At 40.8% G+C, this 27,865-nt stretch overlaps 1 protein-coding gene across 4 annotated transcripts in view; it reads right to left on the reverse strand.

Moving 5' to 3' along the window:
• Positions 1–809: 809 nt before the first annotated feature.
• DYRK1A (dual specificity tyrosine phosphorylation regulated kinase 1A) overlaps positions 810–27,865 on the reverse strand; it is a 149,882-nt gene continuing 122,826 nt past the window's right edge. For all 4 annotated transcript variants that reach the window (XM_019420337.2, XM_019420339.2, XM_019420338.2 and 1 more), the window contains 6 exons: positions 23,549–23,835; positions 20,872–21,018; positions 18,679–18,819; positions 9,909–10,215; positions 9,067–9,191; positions 810–4,149 (listed from right to left, as the gene is read on the reverse strand). In XM_019420337.2, the coding sequence (XP_019275882.1) occupies positions 3,529–4,149; positions 9,067–9,191; positions 9,909–10,215; positions 18,679–18,819; positions 20,872–21,018; positions 23,549–23,835 (1,628 nt within the window). In that variant the 3' untranslated portion in view covers positions 810–3,528. The remainder of the gene's footprint in view (positions 4,150–9,066; positions 9,192–9,908; positions 10,216–18,678; positions 18,820–20,871; positions 21,019–23,548; positions 23,836–27,865) is intronic.

Below are 27,865 nucleotides of genomic sequence, written 5' to 3' on the forward strand. Positions count from 1 at the left end.
AGGGTACAGAAACAATTGCGACAGGCATTTCGTGGGTCTTCTAGAATTACCGCAGCCTTAAGGATTTTTTACAGGTCATTCTAATACTCCTTAAATAAAAATATGCTTAGGATTTTTGGAGTCTGATCCCATATAAAACGTGCCACTTACCGAAGTTAAACAAAATGCTCAGATCGTAAGAAAAAAACTAAAGCCAGTTTTTTTTTCTTTCTGATGAAGTCTAACTTTATGCGGCCAACTTGCCTTTTATGGAATCACATTTAACTTTTTAAGTAAGTTTTCTGCCTTCCTGAAAGCCACCCTCATATACACTTACATATTAATTTATAAAAGGAAAAGACTTTAGGTTACACGTCAATTCACTGTGGCGGGAGTTCCAGACTCCACACAACGAAGTCCCTGATTCGCCCCCCTACGTGGATCTGGGGAAGGAGGAACGAGATGACGTGTATTTCCTCTTGTTTCCCAGAAGGTCCAACCCTATTGAAAGAAAAACCACTGAACCCTCACATCCATTCTAAAAACTACAAGCTATTAGCACTCTGAATAGGAGAGAAACTGAATATAGTAATCACTCATATAAAGAAATGATTTTGAAAATCAAAATGATCAAAATCAAAACCTCCAATTTTCACTTTCCGGGATTTGGGAAGCCTAGGCCCACGTCGCACCATTTCCTTCTTACACATTTGACCAAACTTATACTCAGTATACCTACCAGACCCATTACCTGGACCAGGTTAATTGCATAGGAAGAGTTTTTTACTATGTTTACATCTTTCTTAATTTTAAAAAAGCATAGTAAAGAGTCTGAGGACAAATTATTCAACTGTTTATCATACATAAGACCGCATGACTATGATACAAAGGGGGGTTCTTTTTCATTTAACGTTACAATATACACAGCAAGTCCGGACCAGATCTTACAATCTGCACACAGGTATTTAACCTTTTCCATGCTGTTTATGTTTTACAATGCACAGAAGTCCTGTAACCAAACCGTGTAGTAAAGCACACAAAACTGGACTGTAACATAACACAGTATGCAGAAGCATTGGATTTTATGATTTCCTTTATGTAAATAGCGGTTTAAAAACTGCTTTCGTTTTTGGTGCTTGCTAAGATGTGGCAACCAGCACAGAAAAAAATGACCTGACCCATATAATATCTTCCCCTTATAGTCCTAAACAGCAGTAACTACTGATTCCTTTTGATATTGCTATACTCAAGATGATATCCTTTTATTCACTGTAAACTTTTATGAACTACCAGGTTCAAAAATCATCCACAGGCTTGACATTTAATTACAAAATAAATATGGATTTCCTGATTAACAACAAAAAAATTTTGTGGATTATAAAAACGGTATTTCCAAGTTTCCATTCACATTCACATAGTTTTAAGCCTTTCTTTTTGTCACTGTTTACATATAAAAACCTGCTTTTTGTTCAGAAAAAATTGACCTAGTCAGCCACATGGAATTGACCAATAAAAAGTAATGTGGTGTTCTGCTGAGTTGTTTTGAACAGGGTTATCGGCAGAGGTAGATTACTGCTTCTTTCCTAGGCTTCTTTTGATCCCGGACAGATAAATTACTTATCTTCATTCTCCCAATTCAACCGCTCAAAAGTATAACACCCTAAAATTGGTCAATTTAAAATGGGAACACAAATTTAGCAACTGCCAGACTGTGTTACATTAAGGCAGCATAATCTCAAAACTAGGCACCTGTTAAACACCAGCCTGGTCACTTCAGGTCACGCATGAGAGTTTTGCTTTACTCGTGCTCATATTTTGGACCTGTTGGTGCAATCAAGGTCTTGCTTTCAAGTTTACAAGTAGGTTAATCAGGAATACAAGAATCGACTGCTGGTTCCATAGCTTCTGGATCCAGTGTCCCTTTACCTTCGGAAGCCTGAACACATTTAGAATGTAACAGATGCTGTCATCTTGAATTAGATGTCAATCTATTATGTTCAGAACACAGATTGCTGTAGATGTATTGGCTATGGATTCAACAACAGTTCCAGTTTTGTTTAAGCAATAGTACAGCCATAATTTTCAACTGACATTTAAAAATGGTCTAGTTACACCTTGTGTCAAAGTGCAGGACTGCTACATTATTGGTTACAGACATCTATGTGCTATAAAAACAGCTTTGGTACAATAAATTATCAAAAAAGAAAATAAATTTTTGTAAAATTCACAGCATAATTGTGAGGCAAAAAAGCAGTCACATAAAATTCTGCATTTTTTAAAAATGTTCAGGATGAACAGAAGACATCTTTGTGCAGAAGAAATGGTGGAGATACCACGTGCCGAGAAAAAAAGCAAAAACGAAACAAAAAAAAAAAAACAAAAAAAAAAAAAACAAAAAAAGTAAAAAGCAGGAAGGGACACAGCTGTAGCTATTTCCATCAAAGCAAACCACTACTTCTGTGACCTTCAACCAATAAGGAAGTCAACTTTATGACACACGCAAAGTGACCTTGCAATACCTTACAATTAGTGGGTCACAAAAGTCTATTTTAAAAGAAAGGCCTCTTGAATTACCCATTCTCTGTGTTTTCAGCATTAAGGACTGTCTGCAAAAGCATGTCCAAAAGTGATTGCATCTGAAATGGTAGGCTCTTCTAATTTCGAGTCCAAATCCATAAGGCCAAAGGTTATCCCAAAGACCACCACTCAGACCTCCCCAGGACTGGCCACGACTGACCCGTTGATTGCTTCTCAGTGCACCTCGGTTAGGAGACCAGTCACGTTCCATTACTATCTACCGTGGCCTCTCCAACAGGAGACCCACGGGATCCCATGTAATTGCTGCTTTGCTCCTCAGTAGGTTCAGACAGGAGAGTTCTGATCCCCGCCACTTAGCATGCTCACTGTGCCTTACAAACAAACTCCAGAACAACCGTCCCTTCCATACAGCTGAAGGTGATGTTTGTGTCAGCTGGAGGTCCCTCTTCCTTACAGTACTGCGTTTCCGTGCCCAAGTGTGTTTAGAGGACTTAAAAACCCAAATTTCCCACCCCCCACCCAAAACAAAACAAACGGGGGGGGAGGGGGGTAAAGGGAGGAAAAAGGAAAAAACAAAAAGGAAAAAAAACACCCTCGTGGGGCCCTTTATGCAAATTATGTGCAGTGCCTTTTTATTTTAAAATTAGTTGGCAAATGACCAAGACCAACATCTGAACATTAACTTCTGTGGAACAGAAAAGACAAAAAAACCCACTACGGCTGGGGTGTGGCAAGTTAAAATGGGGGAGGCGAAAAGAGGACACCTCTGCGCTCTCCGTGACGACGGGTTTGTGGACATGGCTCTTTGAAAAACTTCATTGTCCCTTTGCAATCTTTTCAAGTTAAAAAAAGAAAAAGAAAAAGAAAAAGAAAAAAAGTCAGCTTTGCCCTCTTGTAGCGGTTCAGTGTGTTAATCTCCTTCTGATGCAAGCAGCTTTGCACTTTGTTTTTTTGGAAAAAAACACCACTTCTATAAAAACACACAAGAAACAAACTCAAGTTTCAATTTAGTCACGAGCTAGCTACAGAACTCTGTTGCACACAAACTCCTGTCATGGGGGACTCTTCTCTGTCAGCTCCTTGCCTCATCGTCAGATGTCCCTCAGTCATGTAATGTGTAGAACCTGTATTAGCAGAAAATTGGTACGCTGAATGTCCAGCTAGGCCAGTCTCTTGGCGGGGATTGGAGTAGACGGTCAAATTAACGTCCATAGCTCCGTTCTGTCCAAAGTCCAAGGTGTTAGCAGCCACCGGGCGATTCTGGTAGGCCTGGTTGCCTTGATTACCGGTAGAGGAGGAGGACGTAGAGGAAGAAGTAGTTGAGGAAGACAGGGATGTCATGGAGTGGTGACTATGGCCAACCTCCATAGAATCCTGGGTAGAGGAGCTATTCGTTGGAGAATTGTAGACCCTTGGCCTGGTCCGGTTACCCAAGGCTTGTTGTCCGTGGTGGTGGTGGTGGTGGTGGTGGTGGTGATGGTGATGGGAACTATTTCCATGGTGATGATGCAATGCATTCTGTTGAGGGGCTACATGAAAGGTTGTTTCTTGAACGGGATGAGTTTCAACAGTAACCTGTGTAGGAGCTTCAGTGCCTGACCAACCAAGGGGAGCAGGAAATTGCTGACGCACCTGTAAGAAGATTTTCAAAGCATTTATTCAGAGTACTGTTTCCAAGCTTTACTTAATCTTCAAACGAAAGCTAGGACACCAGCATTTATGTTAATTAGAGAGAGGGGATTTTTGAAACTTTTAATGTGTCAGTTCTAGAACACAAAATCCCGGGCCGCCTGGGTGGCTCAGTAGGTTGAGCATCCGACTTTGGCTCAGGTCATGATCTCACCGTTCGTGAGTTCGAGCCCCGCCTCGGGCTCTGTGCTGACAGCTCGGAGCCTGGAGCCTGCTTGGGATTCTGGGTCTCCCCCCTTCTCTCTCTGCCCCTTCCCCGCGCGCGCTCTCTCTCTCGCTCTCTCTCTCTCAAAATTAAACATTAAAAACAAAAAAATTAGAACGCAAAATTCCAAGTATGTTTGAGCGAACCAGTATTTTACTATGAAAGCTGCAATTTTTAGCACGCTATACCCATTAACAGGCTCATGTATTTATTTCACTGGCCACTTTCTTTCCTGGGATGCATTGTTTATGCCAGGGATCAGCAAACTTTTTCTGGAAAGGATCAGATAACAAACATTCTGGACAGGTTCAAAATGAATTCTTGGCTTTCCCGTAAAGCCCCTCTTCTCTCCATCTTTCCCGTTTCAGTAAGAGCACTCTTTTCATCAGCGGCTCAGTAACTCCTGCATCCACACCATCAGCAAGTACCATGGAGCGTGCCTTCGAAACGGCTCCAGCCTGGCTGCTTCCCTGGTCTCCACCACCATCCCTTCTCCCAGGCTCCTACCGTCCACCGCTCACCCACACCGCACAACCGCCTCCTAAATCAGCTCCCAGCTTCCATCCTTGTGCCTTTTTTCCAACCCATTCTTCATAACAGAAGAAAAATCTTCTCAAAACACAAATCCAATCACTTTCCTATTTAAATTAAAATCCTTTAATGATTTCTCCGCGCACTTATTAGAAAAACAAACTAATGCAAAATCCATAGGTGGTCTGCCTCGGGGGCCACCGTTCGTCTGGCCAACCTTGTCCTCCAGCCATCCTTCCTCTTGCTACCTGGGCTCCAACACCGGGTCCTCCTTCCATTCCTCCACCCGGTAGTCGTATCTTTCCAACGTCTCAGGGCATCTGTGCCTACTGTTCCTTCCTGCCTAAAATGCTCTGACTTCTCATTTCTCCTCGGGTGCTTCCTTCCCATTTCGGTTCGAGTCTTCTCTGACCACTCTGGCTGACACTGCCTCAACTCCTGGGGCAGCAGCTACCAGCTGTCCACATGGCGGCACTACACTTCCCAGCCTCCCCCGTCCTCAGGTATGGCCACGGGGCTGAGTTCTAGTCCGTGCAACACGAATGAATGTTTTGATGTTTTTATGTCACGGCCGGACCTGGCCCACCAACACCTCCCACATCCCGCCTGGTGGATGCCAGCAGACAGCCAGGCCCTAAGGGCCGGAGTTATTCGCCCAGGACACGGGAGACAGCCATGCCACTGACCTGAAAACCCTCCCGGGACCGCTACCCAAAAAAGAGACTTCATACTCCCTTTGGCTACCATATTTTGTGGGGTCTATTATCAGTCTGGCTTACTCAAATCCTCACGCATCCCACCCAACAAATCGTCATCCTAGATCACATCCTGACACCTTTTATCAGCAGTACTTGCAATTTCTATTAATTTGACTCATTTTGTTTATCTACTCTGTCCCTATGAGCTGGAAAATATGTCTTTTACCAGGAGCTGACATAAAGCGTTTCTTTCTCAGCGGAAGTGGTCTGGAGAGTCAAACTTTAAGACACACCACTGCAAACAATCCAGTAGAAAAAGAGGCAGAAAGTTCTCAGAAAATACTGACGGCTCTTAAACTACAACACGACTCAAATTCATGTATAAATAGAAAATAAGCAGGGTTGCCTGGGTGGCTCAATTGGTTAGACATTGGACTCTTGATTTCGGCTCAGGTCACGATCTCACGGTTTGTGGGATCGAGCCCCGCATCAGGCTCTGCACTGACAGTGTGGAGCCTGCTTGGGATTCTCATTCTCATTCTCTCTCTCTCTCTCTCTGTCTCTTCCATAAAAAGTTAAATAAACTTAAAACACATTTTTTTAAAGAAAAAAGAGGAACAAATAAGCAAAATAAAAATATCTTCTGTCCAATACCATTTTTCATTTCAGACTGATCAAAGGTGATCACCCCACCCCTCCCCGATTGTTTCTCCAAAGTCTTGCTGGTGGAAGGCTAAACTGGCAAAACTAAATGGAGAGCAATTGACAGCAATTATGAAACTTACAGATCACATCCCTCTCTGACCTGCGATTTCACATTTAGGGGTTCCTATCACAGGTACACTTAATATGTATGAGTGATAGGTCTGTGGCATTCTACCATCATCTGTAATAGTAAAAAAGACTGGAAATTAACAGGGGAAATGACTTATGGAACATCTAAACACGGGAGTATCATGTGAAGAAGAAGGAAGAAAAAGTTCTCCAGGTACTGATGTAGAAAGAGCTCCAAATATATATTAAAAATACACGTAAAACATATAACGACCCCCCCCCAAAAAAACAAGCAAAAAAACAAACTCAAAACATCAACTTGTGCATGGCACACTATCGTTTGTGTACAAAGATTAGGAATCTATATCTGTATGTGGATATGCATACAATATCTCAAAAAGGATACAAAAACCAATAGCGACATTTAAGTGAAGGTCTGAAGTGTAAGTGGCAATGACCAAAGCCGAGAGAGGGGAAAAGTGTTCCAGGCTGAGCACAGAACATGTGAGAAACAAGAAAGAACGTGGTATATTCCAAAAAAATGACGAAAATCCAGTAAGACCAGAGCAAATAAAGAGGAGAAAGAATGCCCTGAAAAGGACCAGACCGTGGCAATCACTGAGACCTTCGCAGGAAGTCTAAATTCCCTTTTAAGTACAAAGGAAAAGCCAAACACTGGTTTAAAGTAGGGAAAAGCCGCATCAGACTGCTTTACTGAATGTTCATGTGCCCGCAGAGAAGAAAATGGCGTTGACCGCTGAATGGAGTTAGATGCTGGAAGACCAGGTTAGAACATTCTTTATAGGAAGACAGGCTGGAGACGGTTGTAGCAATGGGATGAAGTGAAGAAAATACAAGCACATTTAGGATATTCAGAATTCACACAATTTACTACTTGATTCAACTGTGGGATGAGGGAAAAGACGAGGCAAGGATCAGCTCCCCAACCTAACCCCCAGGTGTAAGGCTTGAACAAATGGGTGAATCTAGGGCCATCTGTACGAGGAACACAAAAGAGAAACAGAGGCCCAGGTCAGAAATGAAGCTGGAGGGGGGACCTGGGCCAAGACGGTACTGAGGCATCGGACAGGGTGGGCGAGGTCAACCGGCAAGCGGGCAAGCCTTGGGAGCGTCCGTGTCTACAGGGTGGGCAGAGGAGAATCCGGAAAAAGAGACAGGGAAGGAAAGGCCAGACAAGTGAGGGAAACTCAGGGGGCGTCCTGCCAAGGGAAAAAGAGGGAAAGTGCTTCAAAGGGCAGGGAGGAGCCAAAACTGTCCACGTGGGTGAGGAACTAAAAAGGACAAGCCTCTGAATGCCCGGCACCGGCCTCCTCAGTGGCGGCCGCAGGTGACACTTGCAGCAACGGTGTCCCCCACCGGAGCAGACCGAGGAACTCTTCACGGGTCCAACACAGCCACCACAGGCTAGCACGACGTAGGGCCAAACAGACACCAGACAGACACGGGCCAGGAGGAGGGCTGGCTTCAGCCGGGAGAGACCTGGGGGGATCAGATGCTGACAGAAGAGAATCAAGCAGACCCAGGAGCCAGAGGCTGAGCAAGAGGTCAGTTTCTAAAAAGAGTAGAAGGGGCGTTGGAAACAGCGCCTACAGAGAACGGGGGAGACACGAGGTGGTGAGGAATGGCGAGCCCGCCCAGAGGCTGGGCACTAGGAACTGGCAACGGCACCGACCGTGCCAGCTTGCTGCTCGTGGTCTTCTCCCGCAGCGCCCAGCAGCCCCAGCCACGAGAATGGGGCGTGATACTCAGCAACCTGTCCTGACTTCGCTTTTACAAATGATACGCCGGCCCCTCGTCACACAGCACCGTGACACAGTGCCCCGTGTGAGTTAGTATTTTACAAAGAGTATTTCATAAATATTTTTACTACCAACATCTGCTTCACCCCATTGAAAAGAAAAATACCCGATTACAGCCTCTTCTTTAACACGTTTCAAAAACAAACGAGGGGGGCCTGCACGGCTGTCGGCTGAGTGCCCAACTTCGGTTCAGGTCACGGTCTCACCGTCCGTGAGTTCGAGCCCCGTGTCGGGCTCTATGCTGACAGCTCGGAGCCTGGAGCCTGCTTCAGTGTCCCGTGTCTCCCTCGCTCTCTGCCCCTCCCCACCTCAGTCTCTGTCTCTCAAAAGTAAATAGATATTAAAAACAAAACAAAAGCAAAAAAAACCCCAAAGTAACCCCAAAACAACATGGAGGTGAGAGACCACAAACTGATTCGGAATCAAGGACCATGAGTGACCAAAGATCACAGGAAGCGGTCGGAGCACAGTAATGAAGAGCACAAGCCAGGGAAAGTTACTGAACCCATCAAGGGTCAGTTCCCAAAGTTAAAAGGGAAACTCGAACAGCGTAAGGCTCCAAGTGCTACTGTCGTAAATGAGATAAACACAGGGAATAACAACCGGAACAGTGGCTGGTATGCACCCAAGAAACGTTAGCTACTTCTACATAGCGAGGGAGAAAACTGCAAAGACTTGCTTCCTTAGTTACGGACAGGGCAGAATTCCCTACACGCGTGGAAGCTACTAAGACCCCGTGGGGTAAACGACACAACCACTGGAAATGCGCTTGGCGCCCGCCGCGGCCCCGGCCGGCTGCTGCGGGGCCGGGCCTCCGCGGCGGGGAGCTCACCTGGGGACTGTGAGTCTCACAGTCCATGGCCTGGACGGCAGCCGTGAAGTGCCCGCCGCTGTGCCGGTGCTGGTGCGTCGGGTCTGACCTGGCTCTCCCACTGTTGCTCGTCCCCGACGATCCACCTTCGGGATCACAACACAGTACTCGTAAGTCTGAAGTTAACTTTGCTCAGGTATGTATTCCAACACTCACGTTAACGCCGAAGGTACGGCACGCGCAAAAAGCTGTATGAACCTCAAAGCGTATCAGGAAGTCATCCAATTCTCTAAGTTCTTTCACACCGACCAGTGAACTAACACACGACAGTCTGGTTTGGGTTAAGTTAGGGGAAAGTTCAGGCACGTGAACAAAGTATTTCTACTTAAGAAACCAAAGGAAAACTTTGGCTAAGAGGGGCGCCTGTGGGGCTCAGTCGGTTGAGCGCCCAACTTCGCCTCAGGTCATGATCTCACAGTGTCTGGGTTCGAGCCCCGTGTCGGGCTCTGTGCGGACAGCTCAGAGCCTGGAGCCCGCTTCGGATTCTGTCTCCCTTTCTCTCTGCCCCTCCCCTGCTCATGCTCTGTCTCAAAAATAAATACAAACATTAAAAAAAAACACATTTAAAAAAAACAAGAAAGAAAGGGTTTCGTTTCCAACTGCCAAGCAGAATTTATCATGCGTAATTAAGTATCAGAGCTTGGGGACAGGTGAAATGTTTTACTAACTACAAAGGGTAGATTTAGGTAAAACAATTCCTCCCTATCCCAACAACCAATTCTTCAAAGACTTTACAGTAACCCCCACCTTGTAACAAAAATAAGAAACGCTTCCAGGCCTCCCCGAGTATCAGAAGGACCGACCTGAGCTGGAGGACGTGCTGGAGGTGGTTCCGGAGGACTGTGACTGCTCCATCGCGGGACTCGTGGACACGCTGTTACTTGTGTTTGTACCTTCGTCAGCTGTCTTCTTGAAAAAACTGTGCTGCAGGGCATAGTAAGGTTGAATTCGAGTTTTGGGGTCATAATCAAGCATCCTTAAAATGAGGTCTTTGAACTTCAAGTAGTCAGCCACGGTATGACCCGATTCCCCAGCACGACGCCCACCAGGTCCTCCTGTTTCTACTCCGAGAATATTATGAAGTTTACGGGTTCCTGGTGGTTTATACTCCTGAAGAGAAGAAAGATAAAAAAAAGCTTTCTCTAAATGTGATGGAGTATGTAAAAGCCTGCATAACTTCAAATATGCTTAAATATGTTATATATTGAGACCTTTATTAAAAAGAACGCTTTATACTCAGATTCTCTGGATTTTCACACATTACTATTCCAAATGCGCTTGTTGTTGGAGAAATTCAAAATAATTTCAAGACCAAAAATGACTATAAAGATCATGTGGCCCAGGGGTCAGCAAACAAAGGCCTAGCCTGGGCTGTTTTTCTATAGCTTCAGCTATGAATGGGTTTTATATTTTTAAAGGTTGTAAAAACAAACAAACACAGCCACATAATATGCAATAGAGGCCCACAAAAGCCTTAAGCTTTTACCTTCTGGTGCGACCGCTGCTCCGGCCCAGTGGTCCGAATCGCTTTTCTGCCTGATACACGTGACCTCGGATGCACTTCCTTTCCTAACAATGGCTCTCCAAAGCTGTGGTAATCACTCCAAGTGAAGATTCACTGGTTTAACCCTACACGCTCGGATTTACTGTTCTCATTTCGTTTATTTTTTTAAGTAATCTCTACACCCAGTGTGGGACTGAACTCATGACCCCAAGACCAAGAGGTGCATGGTCTTCAGGCTGGGCCAGCCAGGCGCTCCCCCACCACTTTCATATTTAGATAAAGAAATTAAAAGCATTTAGAATATGCTGAGTAATAAATTAACACGTGTTGAGATTTTTCTGAAAACTCCTTTTTTAATAGATGGTGGTAGAACCCTTAAGACGCTTATGAATATTGAATTTATTCAGAATGGCATCACCGATTTTTGCTTCTAGTGACAATGCAGAAATTCGTAAGAGACCACGGCTCTCACTCTGAAAGCAAAAACACGCCAGCAGGTAGGCCACAAAATCATTCCATTTAAAAAACCCATCTGAGTGCCAAGAACCAAACAAATCAGAGTTGACGGAATTCCAGAAAATGAGAAGCCCTTTCTAGGAGAGAAGAGACCTAAGGTGAGGGAAGGAGCAAATGCCAGAGATGTGGGTAAGAAGAATCCGGCCCAGCTCTGAACCAACTCCTGGCAGTGTGGACGGGCCAAAGGCGGAGGGCAGGCGGAGAGCCCAGACCTGAGCCCCCAGGGAACTGAGCAGCAGGACGGACAGACTGCCTGGGGCAGCAGGGCTGCAGAGAGAGCACTCGGGTCGCCACAGACACTGCTTAAAAGCTAGGAAGACAGTGGAGAACAGAATCTAGGTGGAGCGAACAAACAACACAAGGCCCAGATTCAGCTCAGCTACAAAGGAGATGGACTGAGTCCCATATGACAGAGTAAGAGGTGCATCTCTTTCTGGAGGGAGGGTTTACCTCCATCACAACTGTTCTCAGATACAAAGTCCAGCGTGCATTTAAAAAACTACAGACACAAGAAATTTTAAAAAGATGGGTCCATAATCAAAGTGCAAAAATTAGTCGGAAGACCCACATAAGTAAACCACCCAGATGCTGAAACTGGCAGGCCGGCATTACAAATAACCATGATAAACAAATAGGTAAAAGATTTTAGTTCAAAAGGTGCACAACATGTGTGAATAGATGGGGGGTGACAGAAGACCAAATGCAACCTTTCCCTGAAAGGTAAGTGGAAATGCGGAAATGTCAGAACTAAAATATGCAATATCAGAAATCAAGAATTCACGTAATGGTTTTAACAGCAGACTGGACTCAGCAGAAGAAAAAAAAAAATCAGTGAATCAGAAGACAGAGCAAAGGCGTTATCCAAACTAAAACAAAAAAGAAAACAGCATGAACAAACTGGAGACCTCTGAGATCATGCTGAGCCTGTCACACACATTTCAGTAGAGAACTAGAAGGAGAAGAAAGACTGAAGCAACAGATACTGGAAAAGATACAGTCTTAGGAAAAACTGACAAAAGCGATCAACCCACAGACCCCAGAACTTAACAACTCCAAGGAAAATAAATACAAAGAAAGCTATTCCTGGAGACATAAGAGTCAAATTATTGAATAACTGAACAAAAACAGAAAACATTAAAATCAGCCAGAAGGAAGGGGGAAAGGGAGAAACATTACATATAGGGAAGGATACTTAGAAAAGCCACTGGCTTCTCTTTAGAAACAACGTGATACACAAAAGCAATGTTATAACCTCTTTTCTCTTTTGCTGAAATGTCAACCTAGAATTCTACATCCATGGAAATGTCCACTATCTTCCTTAAGAAAGTAAATAAAGATATTTTCAGATAAACAACTGCTGAGAGACACCATCAGCAAAAGTTATTCCCTACAAAATAAAAAAGTTAGACGAAGTTCTTCAGGCCGGAAGCCAAGAAGGGTGGGAAGGAATCAAGAACGTACATAGGTAAACAGAAAAGACCTTTTTAGTATCTTTATTTTGTGTGTGTTTCAAAATTTCTTTAAAAGTCCCTTTTTATTTAAGCAGTCGATGTGTCTGCTGTGAGGGTTATAACATACGCAGAAGTGACGTACGATGCCACGTGCACAAGAGGTAGACGGTTAGACAAAAGGGCATGCTTGATCACGTGGTGTTACGTGAACGTCAACTGATGCATTAAGGGTACGTATAACACTAAAAATTACACACAGGGTAAGAGCTAAAGGGTCAAGAGAGCAGATGAAATAAAATACCAGAACACCAGAAAGTACTCCATTGACCCAAAAGAAGGCAGGTAAGAAGGAATGGGGGAAAAAAGAGGTGAGACAGAGAACAAATACAACAGTTAAAACCTAAACTTCCGAATAACTAAATGGGTTAAAAACTGAACGTGAAAAAAAGAGACTATCTGACTGGATTTAAAGGCTTGACAACTAAATGTTGCATACAAAAGCTGTATTTCATATATAAATACAGACAGATTTGACGTTAAAGGGCACAGAAAGTACAGACTATGAAAATGTTACGAATAAGAAGGTTGGTACAGGTAGTGTAATACCAGACAAGTCTGACTTAACAATTAGAAATATTACTAGAGATAAAAAGAGACATTTCATCATAATGAAAAAGTCAATTTATCACAGTCACAACAATACTAAATGGGTACACACCTACTAAGAGAGCTTTGAAACACATAAAGCAACGAAAGGGAGATGAAGACAAATCCAGAATTATCACTAAAGGCTACCATTCCCCTCTGTCATTGATAAAACAAATATCCACAGGCAGACACATGTACACACACATATAAAATAAGGATGTAAAAGATATGAAAAAAAAAAAAAATCGAACAACCTGACCTATACTGACATCGGTAGACCACTACACCAAACAACTGTATAAAATGCAATTCTTTGCAACGGCACACAGGACATTCACAAGGTGAGATTACCTGCTATATTCTAAAACAAGTCTCAATGAATTTCACTTAAAGGAGTGAAATCATGTTTTCTGACCCATGATGCTACTGAATTAGAAATCAGCTAACAATAAGATACCTAGAAAATCCTCAAATATTTTGAAATTATATAACAACATTCTAAATAACAATGAGTAAAAAGAAATCACAAGGGAAATTAGAAATGTTTCAAAATCAATGAGACTTAAAATATATCAAAAGTTGCTGCATGCAGCTAAAGCAATAGTTAGAGGGACATTTATACCATTAAATGCTATGAGAAGAAAGTTTTAAATGAATGATCTAAGGTTCCACCTTCAGAAGCTAGAAGAAGCAAATTTAGCCTAAAGTAAGGAGAAGAAAAAGAAATAACAGAGAAAAGCACCAGTGAAATAGAAACAAGACGAAGCAACAGTAAAAACAAAAGACTGGTTGCTTGAAAAGACTGGCAAATTTGACAACCACTAGCAAGAGTAATGGGAAAAAGGAGAAAACAGGAATGACCGATGTTAGGAATACAAGAGAGACTGTATCACTACAGATCCTCTAGAAACTACAAAGATAATAATGAAATATTATGGGTCATTTTATGCTGACAAAGCCAACAACTTAGATGAGGACAAATTGCTTGAAATCCATACCTACCAAAATGGACTCAAAAAAGAAACTCCAAATAGCCATATATTTACCAAAAAATGTGAGCTACAATTAATAACCTTCTAACAAAGAACATCTCCAGTCCTGATAGCTTCATCGATGAACTCTATTAAACATTTACAAAAGAAATAATGCCAATCTTATACAAACTCTTTCAGAAAAATCAAGAAAGAATACTTCCCCAATAGTTTTATGAGACCAGCAGAATCCTGGGATCAAAACCTAATGAAGGCATTATATTAAAATTTTAGACAAATATTCCTACCAATGTAGACTAGCAAACTGAACCCAGCAATACGTAGGAAGTGTGGTTTATCATAGGTTGAGCTTAATATTCTAAGAGTTATTGATGTATTTTACCACATAACAGGGAAAAAACCATATGATCATCTCTACAGGTGCAGAAAGCATGTGACAACATCCAAAACCCACTCATGATTTAGAAAAACAAACAAGCAAGACACTTCTCTAAAAACACAGGAAACTACTCCTTCAACCCGACAGAGCTACAAGACACATACACAACGAGCACCATACTTAAATAGGTATGCTTTCCCACAAGATTGAGAACACGGGGAGATGTCCGTTCTCACCAAAACTACTCAATATACGGAGGTCCTAGTCAGTACGATAAAACAAGAAAAATAAATAAAGGCATACAGATTGAAAGAATAAAACTGTTCATTTGTGGAGGATGTGAGTAAGTAGAAAGCCCTACAGAATCTAAAAACAAAAAACTACAACAAATAGGTACATGTAGCACGATCTTAGGATACGAGTTAATATACAAACTCAATTCTATTTCCACATATTTTCAATGAGAAAAGTAGAAAACGATACTTTAAAAATGACATTTTAATGACATTTAACGATACTTTAAAAATTGTATGAAAAAATCAGAAATTAAATAAAACGAACTAAAAATATGTGTGAAACTTCTGCACTAAACCCCACAAAATGTTGTTGAGAAGAATGAAAGACTAAATAAATGGATAAACCATGATCACAGACTGAAGACACAATACTGTTAAGATGTCCATTCTCCTGGATGGACCCTTAATGCAATCCAAACAGAAACTCTAGCAAGATTTTTTTTTTTTTTACAGACTTATAAGCTGATTCTAAAATCTCTACATAAATAAAAAGGACCTGGGGAACAGGGAGGGGAAAAAAAAAATTAAAACGGAAGAAAAGATGCTGGTGAATTTACACTACCTGCATTGGGGACTTCCCACACGGTATGCAACCAGCACTGTCGTACTGGTTCAAGGACTGATAAAGCAACGTAACAGAACAGGGTGCAAATACAAGCCCGCACAAAAAAGAACAATAACCGAATAAAAGCACCCAGATTGACGGGGAAAGGCAACTATCCAACAAACGATGCTGTAACTCTAAGGCAGGCATCTGGGGGGTGTGAACATCAACTCCTACACCTCATTCCATCCTTAAAACTTAATTCGAGATGAACCCCAGGACTAACCATAAAAGCTAGGATCAAAAAATCTTTTAAAAGAAAGCACAGAATACCCTCACAAACTTGAGGAAAGCAAAGATTTCTTCAGATACAAAGCCTTCACTAAAAAAAGTTGACAGATTTGATTTCATTTGAAAATAGTAAAATTTCCCACTCATCAAAAAAACACCACTAAGAAAAGAAATAGTAAACTACAGTCCGGGGAAAAAATATGGACACATGTATGACAAAGCACTTATATTCATTATGTGTAAAACAAAAACAAAAAAACCTCCAACTCAATTAAACAACTCAACAATAAATGAGTAAAAGACTGGAAAGATGGTCACAAAAAAAGTTCTACGAATGCTTAAAAAGCACATACCATTAGTCATGGGGAAATAAATGCAAATGAAACCACTACGTACATTTGCCCATCCGAATGGCTAATTTCAGAAAGAGAGACCACGTCAAATGGGGAGGATGTCATACAACTAGAACCGTCATACTCAGCAGGGATGTAAAATGATGAAAAAATTTGGAGAACTGTATTTTCTCGTGAAGATCAACACACATATACCCTATGACCTGGCAATTCTACCTCCAGGCAATGACCCTAGAGAAATGACAACACATGTGTACAAAAGATTTATGCAATGATGTCCCCAGAACCCTTATTCATAATAGTTCCGAACTGGCAACAATCCAAACGTCCACGGACAGGTACATACAGATAAACTACAACATTTTAATTCGATAGAATACTATGAAGCAGTAAAATGAAATAACTGTTGACACACACAATACGCATGAATTTCCAAAAATGATGTTTGTTAAAGTGAAGGAAACAAAACAGTAAATACTATAGGACTACATTCATATGAATTTTACCTATGAACAGGCAAAAACTAACCTAGGACGAGAGAAATCAGCAAGTAGGGGTCGGATGACAAAGGGTCACAACAATATTGTTATCTTATTCTAGCTAGTGGTTATATTATTGTATCTAAACTATACTTCAACAAATCAGCATCATAATTCTTCATCCACTTTCCCCACCAAAAAAACATACACATAGTATAGATATCATTACTAGGCAGCTAAAAGGGGCTCTGGACACATAGGTGAGAAATTACCAGTAAAAATAAAATCACTGAGAAAATAAACAGTACAAAGATACCCAACGATTGCACACGCAATGAGTTTATACTTCTGGTTAAACTCCCTAGTGCAGCCTTCATAAAGTAATCATTTGGTTCTGGATTTGAGTTTTTGGTTGGTGCAAAATTTACCTATGTCCGAAGACAAATACTTATTTTATACTTCAAGTTTCTTAAATGAGTTGCTAATTGCAACTAAGGGAAATCTCATAAAACCTATAGTTAAGTAAGAGGTATTAAATACAGGTTAAGATACTTCCAATTTTAAGAAGGGAAAAGATTTATCTACTCTTTTCTGAAATGCCCCCCCCCCCCATAATTTTGTTAAAAAGTAATTATAGCTCAGTTGGGGAGAAATGATAGGTTTCGGCCCATAGTAGCTTCACTGTGGTTTTATAAGGCAGAGATGTGCATGGGATGGGATGAACGTTTTCTTTAGAAAAAAAGAAAAAACTGGCGGAAAAAAAACAACAAAAAACAAAAAGATTCCAAACGGAGAAAGCAGTAGCCGCCTGTACTGCGGAGAGAGAAAACACGAAGGAGGTTTCATACCCTCCAACTCTATTTCAGATCGACTGGCTGGAGCTACCTTGAAGGCTGGTGAAGCTAAGGATTCCCAGGCTGTGCTCTGGGTTCAAGGGGAAAGGGGCCATGACTGAGCTCGCTCCGTGGACAAAGGCAGAAGGATTCAGGATGCTTGTGTGGTGTTTGCCATCCCTTCCTTAGCGGGAGGAGGCTGACTGTGGCTGCCGGATATTGCCCTGCCTAGAGCTCAGAGAATAAGGCAGAGTGCAGTCAGTTACAACCAGGTATGAAAGATACAATTACAGATGTATTTTTAAATCTTCTAAAGAAAATCGTTTGGTATTAAAAGCCTACGTGAAGGTGAATTAAAGCCAAGAACCATCATCTTCAGTTCACTGGAAAGGACACCTGGTGGCAGCATCGCTAAAATGCAAGGGGCAAAATACAAAGTGGCGCGGAAATAAAACGTCCTAAGTGGTAACAACGTGTTTAAACTACAACCCCAAGGTGTCCGGTGCAAAGATCACACACCATCAGGTATTTATACATCACGTTCTTCTTACACCAGAGACAAACTAGATTACAAAACACATGATTATTTTCACATTTATATCAAACAAAAAGGAGATCAGGATGCGAAACTGCCATCGTTCACTCTGTTAAACTGACGCAGTCTAGCGATCTGAAACCAGAAGAAAATTACTACAACAACCTAACATTTTGAAAACCTTAATTGCAAGGGTTTTGGACTGACATCCCTGCCGTCCATGCCACCGAGCTAGGAACCAGAACTGAAATCTGCCGAAGGATTACTGAGTCGGTTGATGTTCTTGCCACAAATCGCCCAAGTCAAAAACTCTTTCCTCCCGTCGGAACGAATTGTTTTGAAAAAGCCGTTTACTGCAATCCTGACCTCTACTGCCCACAGCTGCAGTACTGTTTACTGTGACGTCGTTATATACACTCACTGTGACAGACAGAGGTTGAACTTTCGGATTCTACTGCTGAAATGAGGCACGCTGATTTGATCAGCTGTGTCACACGGCAGACATACAGTTTCCAACATGAAGCCTTAACTCTGCCCATTAAACACACACTCGTCCATACAGACAGTTCAGGGCAAACTATACCCAACTTTTGAAGAAAGCAGACGCCTAGGTTATTAATGAAATTGTTAACGGAGACACTGATTTCAAAATACAAAGTGAGCTACCAACAGCTGCTGTGAAATAAGTAACACAGGCTAAATAAATATACATATAAAAATATAAATAAATAAATCAAGTTTCCCTATTTTACCCGTTTTCCATCTTTGGTCTTCTTTAAGTTCCAAGTGCCATCTGGCAACTTCTCAAAGAACTTTCTTGCTTTTGGTGCTTGGTCAAGAATGTGAGCAGGTGGAATACTCAGAACTTCCACTATTTTATTCATCTGATCTACCTGTATTAAAAATAAAAACAAAAACGCCTGTAACTTCTACTGTAGTACATCCTGCTTCTCCTCACCAGTTCATTCGTTCATCCATAAATTTTATTTTATTTTTTTTAATTTTTTTTGTAACGTTTTATTCATTTTTGAGACAGAGAAAGACAGAGCATGAACAGGGGAGGGTCAGAGAGAGAGGGAGACACAGAATCCGAAGGAGGCTCCAGGCTCTGAGCTGTCAGCACAGAGCCCAACACGGGGCTCGAACCCACAGACCGTGAGATCATGACCGGAGCCGAAGTTGGATGCTCAACCGACTGAGCCACCCAGGCGCCCCTCATCCATAAATTTTAAACAGAGCATCTTGCGCGTGTCCTCTTAGGCATTGAGCACACGATAATGAACAAAAGAGACACAGTACCTGCCCTCCTGGAGCCCACCATTCCACACAGGGCAGGACAGACAATTAAACAAATGAACACGTAAAATCAAATAACCATCCAAAAAAAAAAAATCCCACAGGCTTAATAAAGTGTGGACCAAATAAAGTATATTTTTAAGTGCAGGTTCATTCACTCAAATACCAAGTGTCTCCTATATGCTAGAAGCCATGCTCAGTAGAACATAGCAGTAAACAAAACAGATAAAAAAAAATCCCTGCCAAAAAGTTCATACGATAGGGGAAGAGATCGCTAATGAACAAACACATAATGAAATACATTAGGTCAGACGACGACGAAGAACCATGAGGAAATTCAAAGATGGAGGGTGAGAAGGGGCACTGCAACCGAAAGCAGGGTGTCACCAAGAAGACGGTATGACAGCAAAGACCCAGGCAGGGAGGGAAGGAGCCACGCGCTCCCTGGGGAAAGGGCATTTCAGGCATGGAGAAGCACTGATGCAAAGGCCTTAGTACCATGGGCCTGTGGCTCCTGTTTCCAAGGGACCACAGAGTAAGGCTGCGTGCTGGCCCAGAGAGAGCGAGGGGAGGCAAGGTCGCAGAGAGAGCGCAGGAGTCACAGGGAATGGGGGATTCTTTGAACCACTCAAAGAACTTGGCTCTTACGATGGGTGAGGTGGAAGCCACTGAAGTTTCACATGATTTAATAAAATACGGTTAATTGTATCTCATTATGTTTTAGTTAGAATTAATACAATTGAATTTAATACCGTGTAAGCTCATGAGAAAGATCCTGATTTACAGGATAATATTAAGGATAACAAAACAATACCAAACACACACTATGCCAGTTACTGCCCAGGACTAGCTCACTACTCCTGTAGTTCAAGTGAATTAAAAGGATGGAAGGGACACGTTTCCGACGCCATATTAAGAGTTGTATAACCCTGTGTAAGTCATGGTCTTTCTTTTCTTATTTATAAATGCATGGACTGATCAAGATCTGTAATGGTTAACTTTTCTTCAAAACACAAAAAAAACCCACAAGGTTTTAAAGCCAATGGAAGTCCAATTCCTCTGACTACAAGAGAGCATGGCCTCTCCCGTGCCCTCCTAGGCACTGCCTCTGACTTTCCAACACCTTCTGAGAACAGACCGGAAACCCATGAATTAAAAGAATTACATATAGCCTGTAGCTCTAAAATCCTATAATCGTAATTCACCCTAAATTACTCGGATCAAATCTCATCAAGGCTGCCAGCCATCACTTCTTAAATTCTAAATCGTACCCTCAAAATTTACAGCAATGTTGACACCGTTTTCATAGTGGCCCTCGTGCCTTTGTTACCTTTTTCTGTTATATTATACTTAAAATCTGTAACATTTAAACCAAAATGCGTAACATTTTCTAATCTAACTTATTGTTTTCCTTATTAGCAGATGAAAAGATCTCACTTCCCATCTCAAAATCCTAAACTCACCATTATAATAATTGAAAAACTTTTTAAATGAACAATATAAATTCAAAACTGACCCAACATTTGAATATTTAACTTGATTATAAGCAGACGTCTTTTCCTAAAAAAAATTTTAAGATTACACAAAGATTAAAAACAAAAGGAAATTATGAAAACAGAAACAGAATTTAGAAAGCAATCATCATATACCTCATTGGCTCCACTGAACAGAGGTTCTCCAGTGTGCATTTCAACCAAAATACACCCAAGGGACCACATGTCGATAGCAAGGTCATAAGGCATTCCCAGTAGCACCTCTGGAGACCGATAAAAGCGACTCTGAATATACTGGTATATCTGAAATATATTGCAATATCATATTAATTCCAACATAAGTTTTGTTTCATTGTGCTCAACACTGAATTAAGAACATTTATCTGGTATCAACAGAAAAAACAATTGCCTAACTCCTAAGCTGGGGTTCCATTTACTGATTTCACCTTTATGCTACAAGTATCACTTAAACAAACATTTCAAGAGAGTGGTTAATCACACTGTGAAATGCAAAACATACAATTCAAGCCCTTTCGTTTAGTCCAATCCTAACCGGCAATCAAGATACACCTTAAAACAATTATGTTTTGTTAGAAAAAAGACATTATTGAGAATAGGGTCTCCCTATTAATTATTCTTTCCTGCCATGGATAGCACTTGGTTTACCACTAATTTAAGGACTAAACTGTATTTTAATTAACCTACAGAATGTATTTCGGCATCAAGTCAAATAAACTCAGTACAATGTAAATGAAAATTCAGACATCTATTACTGTACTGGTTTCACAGATGTATCTGAGAAACACCCCCATATAAAATTCAACCGAGGTCATTCCTGATCAATCACTTCTTCTGCCCTGTCCTCCTCCACCTCCATTTGAGAATTCTTAGGGGAAAAAATCTTGAAATGGATAATTTTCAATGAAGTAATCTGAGAATGTCTCTAGAGACCAATTCATTTTCAGCCATCATAAATTTGTATTTAGAAACATCAGGAAAGCAAACAAAAAGAGAAAAGAAACAAACAAAATCCTCCTAACTAAAGCTTTTCACGCTTAACAGTCCAATTAGGTGGCCAGCGGTGTGGTGCTTTCTCACGGATGCTTTTGTGGCTCCCACCTAAAACTCTAGCCGAGTCTCCAAAAAACAATTTGATGCCCCATAAGCAGATCAACCCCAAACCTAAGGCCTTGTCAGAATGAAGAAAGTGAAATTCAAAGGGAGAGGTAAGAACTATTACGTTTCCAAGTTTGTGGAGGGCCAACAGCATCGGTAAGCCCCAACGACTCCCTACATCTCAAAGGTCTCATTTCCCAGCTTCCGTCTGTCACTCGTCTATTTGGTTTGGTCGAAGCAGCGGCTGGGTCATCTACAAGGTTGTGCACCCAAATCCCCTGCAACACGCCTACCCGGCCACCTTCTGAGACGGAACCAGTAAGGGCAGGGCAGGGCCACTGGGTGTGCGTCTCAGAAAGGATCTCTCGCTCTCACCTGACACGCTCACACAGTTTAAACCTCACGGAGCTAAAGGGATAGTTGTCTCAATTTGGCCGGAGAGGCACAGTAGTGTTTGGTATTAGATCACAACATAGGATTTAGGTTTAAAAGGTGAGGGCGTAGAAATTTTCCAAATCTAAATCTATTCAAATGACGTTCAAGATGGGCATGTATTTCCCATTCACAGTATACTTAATCCCCATCAACAACTACGCACATCTCTTGATTTTCAGAGGCATCTGAAACCCCAAACTTTGCTTCCCACTCCCCTAAATCTCAATCGGTGATCTACAGAACACTGCTACCGGAAGACAAGTTGTAGAAAGTAACAAAAAGCCTGATAGTCCTGTTAACTGGCTATGAACCTCCACGATTAAATTAACCAGCCATGCTTAAAACACAAAGAGACTGTGCAACAGAAAAGTTGCACAGGATAAGAAATCCAATTGGGAAAAACAAAAAGCGGAAAGCCAACATGAAATAGTATCTGAAAGTCAGTTGTGGCCTTTCCTTTTTTCCCCCCGCTAAGAAGTGCAGTTTCAATACTTTCAAGTAAATAGGAACAGTGTCTGAAGTGAGTAAAACATCATCAAATGGGGATCTGACTTCCTTTCAAGAAGAGAGCAACCTATCACTCCTATTCTATATGCAAAACCCGCTGTTAAGGGTAGCTTTCATTAACGCTAGAAAGAATAGCAGGAAAAATCTTTCTTCCATCAGCTAAATCTAAATCCATTTATTGCTATAGACAGGTCTGTCTTCAGCAGTCTGAGAAAAACCAGTTTGGACATGTGTCAGAATGTATACAGGGCAAAAAAGATTTAAACTTATTTATCAACACAAGTATACTAACCAACTGTGTAATTTCTATACAAGATCACCATGTGTAATGTAAAATTACCTGTATTTTTCTTAACTTACCAGTTTTTGGAGAAACACATTTATCTTGATCTTTAGAGAAACATTTCATAGCAAGGATTCAATGCTCTAGTATTGGAATAGCCCCAAATTTATACTAAAACCTCTACTTGGAAAATAACACAGATCCACGTAATATTTAATTCGCTCATCTCCTATTCTCTCTTTTAGGCACACAGGTCATTTTTTAAACCCCATTTTAAAAAACCAATACCTTCTCATTCAAAACCTAACTATTTGCATTTTAAGAGATACTTCCCCAAAATAGGTTTCAACACAATGTGATTCAAGCAGCACATTTTAAAGATAACCATCCTGTGATTACCTCTGAATTGTATACACATTAATAACATCTCAAATATCTACCTACACTTTTACCTAATTCTACTTTAATACACAAGTCCTGAAATATACTTACCCTCTGCCCCAACTGACAGGAACTGCCAAAGTCAACGATCTTGATTGCACTGCGTTTGGGGTTACAAAGAAGGATATTCTCAGGTTTTAGGTCACAGTGAATGATACTAAGCTCTGGAGTCGCGAGGAAAAGCAGTGCAGTGCACATCTGTTGTGCAAACTTTCGTGTTAGGTTCAAAGAGACACCTCGAAAATTGGTGTTCCTCAACAAGTCATAGAGGTTGTAGGACAGCATTTCAAAAACTAAACAGAGATGGTTTCGAAACATAAAGTGGCGCTTCAAATGCACTGAAAGAGGAAGAAAAAGTTTCATTTTAAATTATACATACCAATAAGATGAGAATAATGCATGCACGAACTCTCAAACAGTCTAACAACATTTCCACGTCAAATGTAGAGTGAAAACCAAGTTAGAACTTGGGAGATCGGCGTTCTGCACTAACAGCACATTCTGTAACCAGTCAGGAATATCTAGATTGTTCACCTGCTAATTAAACAGGTGTCGTGCCTGCCAATCAGCAATATAACGTGAGAAGTATCACCAAAATGCTTAGTTTAAAAAAAAAAAAAAAAAAGAAATCAGGTCTGAAAACACACATAGCAAACTGACAAACAATACTGAGAATACTTCAGTGACTTTCTGCTCCCTTCTGTGAGAAAGTATTTTTTACTCCCTGAGAGCCCAACCTCGCAACTTCATATAAAGCCCCACCCACTGGGATCTCCAGGTTGTGACCATGCTGCTGTAGGCGGCTGTCAGGCTCTGATATATATCCATATTCCGCTTTGCTCAGCCTTGGATCTCACTAGTAATTTCCTGTAACAATTGTCAAAGGAAGGCACAGATCTTTTTTCTTTTAGGCAAATACAACAAGTATGTGAAAAGCATGCTTTACAAGAGTTCATAATCAAGGCATTTGATTTATGTTCATCAAACCGGTACATGGGATATCTTGTGCACAACTGAAGGTTTGGGAAAACTTGAAAATAAAGCTCAATCATAAGAAGAAATTGTAAGCAGGCTCATGAATGAGAAAAAAGAGTATAGAAGCCATTATATGCGATCAGTGTTGACCTCTAAAAAGGCTTAATACACACTAAATTGCTTCAAAGATTGTGCTTTTAGTATTAACACTGACTGCACATCAGATGAGGTCATTCAATAAAGTGCTGCCCTTCACTATAAAATTCTTATATATACCAAGCTGAACACTTGTTACTCAACTGGAATGACATAAAACAACCATCTGTCAAGGTTACCTTCATTTTGGTCTCTTGGTTTCATAAAAAAAACAGGTTTCTCTACAGATCTATCTGAAGTAACTATGATGGTATTCAATCTCTGGTCCCCAAAAATGGGGGATACATTGTGTGCTCCTGAATGGCCTCCCCAGGAGCAGGGCCCGTCAACATTGGTTTCACATCATTCTTGATACAAACAATCCAAAGCTGGGATAAATAATACAAATGCTAAACGGCTCTATAGGAGTCTACAGTACACTCAACACTCTGAAAATAAAAAGAATCCTTAAAGGTTACATAAGAACGTATAACATCTGGGGCTCCTGGGTGGCTCGGTCGGTTAAACGTCCGACTTCGGCTCAGGTCACCATCTCCCTGTTAGTGGGTTCGAGCCCCACATCAGGTTCTGTGCTGACAGCTCAGAGCCTGGAGCCTCTTTTGAATTCTCTGTCTCCCTCTTTCTAACCCTCCTCTGCTTGCTCTCTCTCTCTCTCTCTCTCTCTCAATAATAATAAAAAAACATTAAGAAAAATTAAAAAAAAAAAAAGAATGTATAATATCTGCTCTTAATCAGTGAAGTGCATAGGTTTAATACTATAAACAGAGCTCCATGGGCAAGAAGACACCCCAGCAACTTGGTCAAGAGTTTTAATTTGATGAAGCAGTAGCCACAAAAAGAATGTAGAAAGTAACTGATGTCAAAATTCCAGTGTAATTACAAAAATTCCTTTAAGAAACTCTGTGATTACAAAGTTCTTCGAATGGAAGATCAAGCCACTTGGCTCCACCTGACTTCCCAATTCATTACTCATTTACTGAGTAACTACAATGGGCTGAGCACTAAAGACATTGTCAAAGAAAGCTCAAACACAAGTATATTTATGTATCTTTTTCACCGAACTTTGGGGATACAGTTGTGTTATCTTTTTAACTGAACTTTGTTGAGGGTCAGCAAGACTTTGTTCTAAACCTAAAGTGAATTTTAACTAGACCCATGACAGATACCAAATAATCCACGTGAGCAATTATGCTGCACGGTAAAGAAGACTTTTTTTTTTTTTTAAGTCTCAAAGACCTAGGACTACAAACTATTAGAATAAACTATTCTTATCAATTACTTCAAAACAAAAAGAAGTTACTGACATCACAAAAGAGCAATATGACTTTGAGACATCTTAAATTTTAAGTATCAATTCTCCTGGCAGGGCTATGTCTAATTTTAAAGTTTTTGCTTGTTTTCCAATATAAAGCCTCAGTTTCTTGAGACACTGTGCATTCACCACCTTCCTAAATAAAAACTTTAAAAAAAAAAAATGCATCCCAAAAGCATCTATAATAATTAATGCCATTAATAATCATTAAAGTCAGTTTATTAAAAACAAATTGACAGCCATTATTATATACAACTGAATAACTAACATTTATTGAATGCTTACTATAAATTTGCCATGTTTTCTTTCCATAAGACAGAATTCAAATGTAATGCCATCAACATTTTCTCTACTACTTAAGCAAACACTCAAAACACAAAACACAAGAGTGAGGAGGAAGATGTTCACAGATTATAAGTCAAGTATCCTTCAAATGTCCTTCTTGAGCTTCTAAGCCCTTTGAATGAAAACAGGCTCAAATTTACACAAGTTATAACTGACACTGAACAGTAAATGTTCAGTGAGTACGAGAGGTTTTAGGGGCACCTGGGTGGTTCAGTCAGTTAAGCATCCGACTTTGTGGCTCAGGTCATGATCTCACAGATCGTGGGTTGCAGCCCCGCGTCAGGCTCTGTGCCGACAGCTCAGAGCCTGGAGCCTGCTTCGGATTCTGTGTCTCTGTCGCTCTGTCTCTCTGTCTCTCTCTCTCTCTGTCTCTGTCTCTCTCCCCCTCCCCCACTTGTGTTTTTCTCTCTCTCTCAAAAATAAACAAAACAAAAAAAAAAAAAAAAGGAAAAGGTTTTAAATAGACATGTTATTACTATGGATTATATCAGGTTTTCTCTACAGAGAAGAAATTAAGAAAAATTAATAATATTAAGGTCATTTTACTGTAACACTAGGGAATGAAGGCAGTTTCATAAAGGAAATCTGATCTTGGTATCTGAACCTTACATCTTTAAACATTCATTTTTTGTTTCCACCATTTTGGGCACACTAAAGAATCATAATGCCCACTTATTCATAAAAAGATATTTGTTAAATAAAATTTAACCTCATGTTTATCAAGTCAGGCCAGCATTTCTGGAAATGAGTTGCTATGTATACATGCCTAGAGAAACTTCTATAGTTAGTTGATCCTAAGGTCTCAATCTTAAAACTTGATGGTATTTTATATTTACTCTTGGTAGCAATTTGTTTCTTGGCACATAGAATAATGGGATCTTACAATCCTTGGCATCTTAGATTTGACTGAGAACAGTATTAAACAAGGTATATTCAATGTTGTTGGGCCCATATATCAACTGACTTCACTATTTTCAGAATTTTTCTCTTTTTTGTTTTCAGGAAAAACACTGTAAGACAAGGAAACAAACACAGGGTCTAGATTCCAGCAGAGGTAGCTTCAGATGCTAGCTGCAGAGCCCCTGGGATCCTGGGTATGTTACACTTTGTAAACACAGTCTATAATCTAAGGACCCCACCGCTTTCCTTACAGGACTACTCTATTACAGATGATGGAAGAAAAGCACAAGGAATATGATAGGAGTTCAAGAAATAGTGGCTATTACCTCTTTTCTGTTGTAATAAGTCTTAACAGCATCTAATGCTGTCAAACTGACAAACAGCCTGAGGAGGAGTCTGAGAATGAGTCTCAGACATTCCAAAACTAGTTCTATTATTGTAATATATTTGGCTTACTTCTGATTTCTGAGGGTAGGAGAAACAGTTAAAGTTGCTAAAAAGAGGACCCCTGGATAAAGTGCATCATTACAGCAAACAAATGGCACTAGTAAGTTGCAAAACATGATACTATTCTTGTGTTTCTAAATTATACACCACGAGGAATGCACATTCCCCAAGATTTAGAATATTACTGCCAGATCGAGTAACCGACAAAAATCTATGCCCTCCAACAGAAATAA

This window comes from Panthera pardus, unplaced genomic scaffold (genome assembly GCF_024362965.1).
Source record: "Panthera pardus isolate Hobbes unplaced genomic scaffold, ASM2436296v1 HiC_scaffold_16, whole genome shotgun sequence".
NCBI lineage: Eukaryota > Metazoa > Chordata > Mammalia > Carnivora > Felidae > Panthera > Panthera pardus.